This window comes from Priapulus caudatus, unplaced genomic scaffold, assembly GCF_000485595.1.
Source record: "Priapulus caudatus unplaced genomic scaffold, Priapulus_caudatus-5.0.1 Scaffold465, whole genome shotgun sequence".
NCBI classification, from domain to species: Eukaryota; Metazoa; Priapulida; class Priapulimorpha; order Priapulimorphida; family Priapulidae; genus Priapulus; species Priapulus caudatus.
In genome coordinates, this window is record NW_014577526.1 from 68,433 (window position 1) to 76,518 (window position 8,086).

An 8,086-nucleotide genomic window follows, 5' to 3' on the forward strand; every position below is an offset into this window, starting at 1 on the left:
AACCGTTTTATGGCGAACGCGTCCTGTCGATTTTTTGAGTCCCGAGTACGTGTGCAGGTGTAGAGAGAGTAATTCAGTGGCCCTCTGGAAGGGTGGTAACCTGTGTTTGGATTTAGGACCGTTAAAAACTAGGTTCTTATATGGCCTAGTTGTGAATGTATACGGCCGCTTTTTGTGCAGGGCAATTCTGGCATTTCTCTATCAACCACAGGTGTCGTGGTACGTCTGCTGTGAGGGCCCGCACATTGTATTGGCATACGAGTCTTCTTGTATAAATGTTACCCAAATTGATCATTATGCATAGTATTAGTAAAGACACCTCAGTAGCAGTGGTGTGTGAATGAGAGTCAGGTTTCCTGTTGGATGTTTGACGACAGTAATGTTTGGCATTGGTCAAAAGTAGCAACAGGAGGATGATCGTGATGATGACGATGACAACGAGGGTGATGATGATGATGATGCCGACGAGGGTGAGGATGATGATGCCGACGAGGGTGATGATGATGATGCCGACGAGGGTGATGATGATGATGATGACGACGAGGGTGATGATGATGATGATGATGATGATAGCGACGAGGTGAAGATGTGAAACTAATGAATGTTTTCACGTTATGCTGTGAGCTCCCAAGGGAAGGCCTTAACACTCGAAGTCGTTGTATCGGGCCACATCGCGACTATCAACATGTCGCTGTGGGCGTAACATACACCTCCGCCACTGTCCTCTCCTCTTCCTGGCCTTCGCCAGGCAGCTAATAGACACCACAATGCTCCAGCTTTAGGGTCGACAGGAGACTGCTCATAACCAAAGCATAGCACCGCGTTTCAAGTGATGATGATAGTGACGATGATGGTGATACATGGATGGATACATCACCGATATAGTAACATTGGCATGCTTATATATCCTGCGCAGGATGCATGTATGTATTGCATTCGTCAACAAACAGCACATCTATGTTCAGAGCGCAGGTATTGAAGAGGGTCGCTCCTTGAATGGGGAGTGGGATAGTTGGGGAAGGAAAGAAGGCTGGGAATGCAGGTACATGCTAGCAAGTTCACCAGACCAACTCGCTGTTCAGCGCGTTAACAGATCTAGGGCTCCGCTTTAAAACAGATTCTGATAATGCAAGGCGGGACATGTCCTTTGTCGGGCGACTATGATACAATCGAAGCAAATTCTACTCTTTCGCCAATCGGTTACTCGACTGATCCATGCCAGTTACTGGGATATATGCTGTGCGTGTGCGTGCGTGCGCATGCATGCGTGTTGTGTATGTGTGCGTACGTGCGCGTGTGCATGTCCCCCTCACATTCGTTAATGGCGTACATGTCCACGCGATCCTACTGTTCTTCTAAATTCTAATTGCTCACTGCGAATTCCTGAGCTGCTTGACTTGACTGCATCCGTGTCGTCATCGAAGACGATGCGCGTGTGTGACTGTGGTGGAGAAGGGCGAGGGTGGGGGAGACCACGCGTGCTCCACGTTTATCTTGGCGCTTGGGTTTGTGCAAAGTGCACGAGCAAGACGGTTTTCGTCCTAGACCATTCGATTCCGACGGGGCCGTCCAAAAGATTTCGTGATCTTCCGGTCGATGGATCGGTGAAGTTTGCGTTTGGCGGCGGCGCCGGCGCGGTGGAAAGGTGAACACTCGTGTGTGTGGGCGTGTTGGTCCTCGCGTCGGCGTCGGCGCGTTCCACTCTCCGCCATTAGCCCGCCGCGCGCATGAACGTCGTTTTCGGTTAACGAATCCTTCGTTGGGACTAGTGCGGTAACATTTGGTTGCGGCCGCCCCCCCCAAGGGGGGTGAAAAAATACACGGGAGCGGTGAGCGATTCGCTCTTCAAACCTCCGAAATCGCTCCGTAAATTTTTTACGAAGAGCTATTTTCCACGGACTTGAAGAGGTCGCGTGAAAAAATATTTTTCCCTGGTGGCGGCGGGCGGCGGCTGTTGGCGGCGGAGCGGCGAAGGGCGATAGGCTGCGGCCGTGCGTCGTCTGCTCACCGTCGCTCCTCTCTCCGACGTATCATCTGCAGTCGCCTTCGCGAGACGGATCTAACAACAATGAAGGGCAAGCGACTCGAACGCGCGCCGAGTATCAGCACGCGCAAGAGCTGGAGAGGGGGGCGACAACACTGCTCATCCTGGAGATCGGCTCTGACAACCAAGTTCAAGCCGCGTCCGACTACAAGTAAGCGAGAGCTGATTTATGCGCGCGCGCGACTTTTCGCGTGACTAGATGACGATGCTGCCTCTGTGCTCTGCTGCTGTGTGTGTGTTGTGTGTCGTATTAATGTTGTCATGGTATAATAGTAGTAAATATACATTGTGTGGTGGATTTGTGTTATTTTGGGGCTGGTCTCGATTTCTTTGTTTTCCGTTGTTTGTGGTTCCTCTCGCACGAGGCCCTCGATCGTCCGTTTGTTTACAGGTTGTGTTTACTCGGGCGCAGGGCCCTCGATCAATCCGTTTGTTTACGTTGTTTTGTGTTTACTTGCGCGCAGGCCCCTCGATCATTCGTTGTTTACGGGATTGTTTGTGTTTATCCGCGGCAGCCCCCTCGATCATTCGTTTGTTTACGTTGTTTGTGTTTCTCGCGCGGCAGCCCTCTGATGATCCTTTTGTTTACGTTGTTTGTGATTTACCTCACGCCAGGCGCTCGATCATCAATTTTTGTTTACGTTGTTTGTGTTACTCGCGCGCAGGCTCTCGATCATCCTTTGTTTTATGTTGTTAAGTGTTTATCGTGAAGGTCCCTGGATCAATCTTTGTTTACAGTTTGTTTTGTGTTTACTGCGTGCACAGGCCCCTGGGATCAATCATTTGTTTACGTTGTTTGTGTTTACTCGTGCGCGAGGCCCTCGATCATCGTTATGTTTACGTTGTTTGTGTTTACTCGCTGGGCAGCCTCTCGATCATCGCGTTTCATTACGTTGTTTGTGTTTACTCGCGCGCAGGCCTCGGATTTGATTGTTTACGTTGTTTGTGTTACTGTGCGGGCAGGCCTCTCGTGCATCGTTTGATTTACGTTGTTTGTGTTAACTCGTGGCGAGGCCCTGAGCATTTGCTTGTTTGAGCGTTGTTTGGGTTTTACTTGTGCGCAGGCCTCTCGTGCATCCCGTTTGTTTACGTTGTTTGTGTTTACTCGTGGCGCAGGCGCCTCGAGATTTGCTTGGTTTACGTTGTTTTGTGTTTACTTGTGCGGTCAGGCCTACTCGTGGCATAGCGTTTGTTTTCGTTGTTTTGGTGATTTACTCGTGGCGGCAGGCCCTCGATGCAATCCTTTTGTTTATGTTGTTTGTGTTTTACACGGCGCAGGCCACGTCATCCGAGTGAACGACAGAGGTTATGATCCGCAGGAGTGAGCATGACGCGGAGATCACATTTGTCGGTCTGCTCATCGGCCGCGTGAAATCACTCTGAAGAACTGGAGAAGGATGTAAGTTCTCTCTAGCGCGATTCCAAATAAGTGATCGAAGTCGCAGGCTGCGCTATGTAGGTCACAGAAAAAGGGGTAATAAATGGCGTAGGCGCGCTAGAAAGTACGTGATAATGTACACTCGTGTATTTTCTAGTTTTTTGCGTTACACAAACATTGGGCAAAATATCACCAAAGCCAAAATCATATTTGTAAATGTGATGATGGATTCGGAAGGTCTTAGGAAAAGTGTAGACCCACGTCACAATGAATGACCCAATAAACGGACATGTCAATCTAAATATGACCAGAAGCACGTGGGGACTATTATTATTTTGGATGCACTATTTTGACACGCGGCGGAAATACGAGGAACATTTTCGACAAGGCGATGTTAAATTTGACAACGCGGTGCGCACCGTGCCTCATGTATAAAAAAACCTGGTTAGCACTCTGGGGGGTCGAGGATTTAACAGGGTGGGTGTCTGTCCGCCAAGTCTTGTCGTGTCATTTGGTTTGTTTCTTTGTTGTCGGTTTCTCGGTTTTTGCATAATATTCGTGGCGCACTCTCGCTTTCTTTCTGCTCCGGGATATAGTACCCCTGAGAGTACATTCACACTTACTCTCATTTCATGCATGATGTTCAGGGGGCATTCACACATTCTCATTCTCTCTCTCTCGCTTATGCAGACTGGAGCTAAGATCATCATCCGAGGCAAGGGATCGTGCATTGGAGGTGCGCCCGAGTAAACACAAACGTAAACAAATGATTGATCGAGGGGCCTCCGTGCGAGTAAACACAAACAACGTAAACAAACGGATCATCGAGGTACCTGCGCCCGAGTAAACACAAACGTAAACAAATGATTGATCGAGGGGCCTCCGTGCGAGTAAACACAAACAACGCAAACAAACGGATCATCGAGGGGCCTGCGCCCGAGTAAACACAAACGTAAACAAACGGACGATCGAGGGGCCTCCGTGCGAGTAAACACAAACGTAAACAAACGGACGATCGAGGGGCCAGCAAAATAACACAATCACCACACAATGTAATTACTAGCTTTATTATTACATTACATCATTAATACCGACACACACACACACACAGTGCAGGCAGGCACAGAGGCAGGCATCGTCGATCTATGTCACGCATAAATCAGCTCTCGCTTACTTGTAGTCGGACGGCGGCTTGAACTCTGGGTTGTAGAGCGCGATCTCCAGGATGAGAGTGTGTCGCTCCTCCTCCAGCTTCTTGCGCGTGCGATACTCGCGCGTGTTCAGTCGCTTGCCCTCATTGTTGTAGATCGGCTCCGGCGAAGGCGACCTGCAGATGAGACGTGGGAGAGGAGCGACGGTGAGAGACGACGCACGGCCGCAGGGCTATGCGCCCTCGCGCTCCGCCGCAACAGCCGCCGCGGCCGCCACCAGGGGAACACACACACACAGTGCAGGCAGGCACAGAGGCAGGCATCGTCGATCTATGTCACGCATAAATCAGCTCTTGCTTACTTGTAGTCGGACGGCGGCTTGAACTCTGGGTTGTAGAGCGCGATCTCCAGGATGAGAGTGTGTCGCTCCTCCTCCAGCTTCTTGCGCGTGCGATACTCGCGCGTGTTCAGTCGCTTGCCCTCATTGTTGTAGATCGGCTCCGGCGAAGGCGACCTGCAGATGAGACGTGGGAGAGGAGCGACGGTGAGAGACGACGCACGGCCGCAGGGCTATGCGCCCTCGCGCTCCGCCGCAACAGCCGCCGCGGCCGCCACCAGGGGGAAAAATTCTTTTTTTTCACGGGAGCTCTTTTTCAAGTCCGTGGGAAAAATAGCTCTCGTAAAAAAATTTTTAGGGAGCGATTTCGGAGATTTGAAGAGCGAATCGCTCACCGCTCCCGTGTATTTTTTCACCCTGGCCGCAACAAATGTACGACTGTCGCCAACGAAGGTTCGTTAACGAGAAACGACGTTCGCGCGCGCGAGCGTAACGGCCAGAGAGTGGGACGGGCGACGCGACGCGAGACCAACAACGCCCACAACACGATTGTTCACCTTTCCACCGTGCCGGCGCCGCCGCCAACGCAAACTTCAGCCGATCCATCCGACCGGAGAGATCCAGCCGAATGTTTTTGTTACGGCCGCCGTCGGAATCGGAATGGCTAGGACAAAAACCGTCTTGCTCGTGCACTTTGCATTAAGAGATTGAAAAGTTGAACGCTCGGGCACGAACCCAAGCGCAAGATAAACATGGAGCACGCTGTGGTTTCTCCCCCACCCCCGCCCTCCCACCACAGTCACACACGCGAATCGTCGTCATGACGACGACGGGATGAGTGAGTCAAGCAGCTCAGGAATTCGCAGTTAGATTTCTCATCTGACGTAGGACGTTAATAGAGAAGAACAGGGTAGAATCGCGCGGACAGTTACAGCATTAACGAATGTGAGGGGGACACGCACACGCGCACGTACGCACACATACACACGCACAGCATATATCCGCAGTAACAAAACGTATTCTGGCATGGATCAGTCGAGTAACCGATTGGCGAAAGAGTAGAATTTAGCTTACCATATATACTCGCGTAATAACTGCAAATTTGGCCTCAGATTTCAACCCTGTATTTGCTCTGCGGTTTATAAGTGCGCCATACCGTGAAGGGAAATATACTAGGCGCAATACTTGGTTACCCGATTCAAATTGAGGTGCGGCTTATAGGCGCCCGCGGTTATTACGCGATCATATACGGTAGATTGTACCATAGGTCGCGACAAGGACATGTCGTTTGCATTACAGAACTGTTTTAAAAGCGGAGCTAGATCGTTAACGGCGTGAACAAGCGAGTGGCTGGTGACTGTGGCTAGGCATGTACCTGCGTTCCCATGCCTTCTTTCCTTCCCTCCAACTACCCCACTCCCCATTCAAACACCCCTCTCAATACCTGCGCTCTGAACAAGATGTGCTGTAATGCAATACAACATGCATCCTGCGCAGATATTAATCAGCCAATTACTATTATCATTATTATCATCATTATCACCATCATCGTCACTATCATCATCACTTGAAACGCGTGCATGCTTTGGTGTATAGCACATCTCCTGTCGGACCCTAAAGCTACATTCGTTTGATTAGCTCCTGCAAAGGCAAAACAGGGGCTGGCGGGTGTATGTTACGCACAGCGACATGTGATAGTGCGAGTGGCGGCCAAACCAACGACTCGAGTGTAAGGGCCTGCCGCATTCGGAGCTCACAGCAAACTGTGAAAACATCATTAGTTTCATCATCATCAACTACATAGCACAGCTGGACTTTTCGATCTCACTTATTGGAATCGCGCAGGGAGAACTTACATCCTTCTCCAGGTTCTTCAGAGTGTTTCCACGCGGGCCGATGAGCAGACCGACAAAGTTGATCTCCGGATGCTCCTCCTGCGGGATCATAACCTTGTCGTTCACTCGGATGATCGGTGGCCTGCGCGTGAGTAAACACAAACAACGTAAACAAATGATTGATCGAGGGGCCTGCGCACGAGTAAACACAAACAACGTAAACAAACGGATGCACGAGAGGCCTGCGCACGAGTAAACACAAACAACGTAAACAAGCAAATGCTCGAGGGGCCTGCGCGCGAGTAAACACAAACAATGTAATCAAACGGATGATCGAGGGGCCTGCCCACGAGTAAACACAAACAACGTAAACAAACGGATGATCGAGGGGCCTGTGCACGAGTAAACACAAACAACGTAAACAAATGATTAATCCAGGGGCCTGTGCACGAGTAAACACAAACAACGTAAACAAATGATTGATCCAGGGGCCTGTGCACGAGTAAACACTAACAACATAAACAAACGGATGATCTTCTCGAGAAGCCTGTGCGCGAGTAAACACAAACAACGTAAACAACTGATTGATCCAGGGGCCTGCGCACGAGTAAACACAAACAATGTAAACAAACGAATGCACGAGAGGCCTGCGCACGAGTAAACACAAACGACGTAAACAAACGGATGCTCGAGGAGCCTGCACGCGAGTAAACACAAACAACGTAAACAAATGAATGATCCAGGGGCCTGTGCACGAGTAAACACAAACAACATAAACAAACGGATGATCGAGAGGCCTGGCCTTGAGTAAACACAAACAACGTAAACAAACGGATGATCGAGGGGCCTGCGCGCGAGTAAACACAAACAACATAAACAAATGAATGATCCAGGGGCCTGTGCACGAGTAAACACAAACAACATAAACAAACGGATGATCGAGAGGCCTGGCCTTGAGTAAAAACAAACAACGTAAACAAACGGATGATCAAGGGGCCTGCGCGCGAGTAAACACAAACAACGTAAACAAATGATTGATCGAGGGGCCTGCGTGAGTAAACACAAACAACGTAAACAAACGGATGCTCGAGGGGCCTGCGCACGAGTAAACACAAACAACATAAACAAATGATTGATACAGGGGCCTGTGCACGAGTAAACACAAACAACATACACAAACGGATGCTCGAGGGGCCTGCGTGAGTAAACACAAACAACGTAAACAAATGATTGATAGAAGGGCCTGCGCACGAGTAAACACAAACAACGTAAACAAATGATTGATCGAGGGGGCTGCGTGAGTAAACACAAACAACGTAAACAAATGATTGATCGAGGGGG

The 8,086-nt window shown here is 50.0% G+C and overlaps 1 protein-coding gene across 1 annotated transcript in view; it reads right to left on the reverse strand.

Annotated features, from left to right (window-relative positions):
- LOC106810700 (splicing factor 1-like) overlaps positions 1-8,086 on the reverse strand; it is a 17,822-nt gene that overhangs the window by 2,142 nt on the left and 7,594 nt on the right. The window contains 2 exon segments of the mRNA XM_014814135.1: positions 2,249-2,265; positions 6,739-6,887. Of these exon segments, the coding sequence (XP_014669621.1) occupies positions 2,249-2,265; positions 6,739-6,887 (166 nt within the window).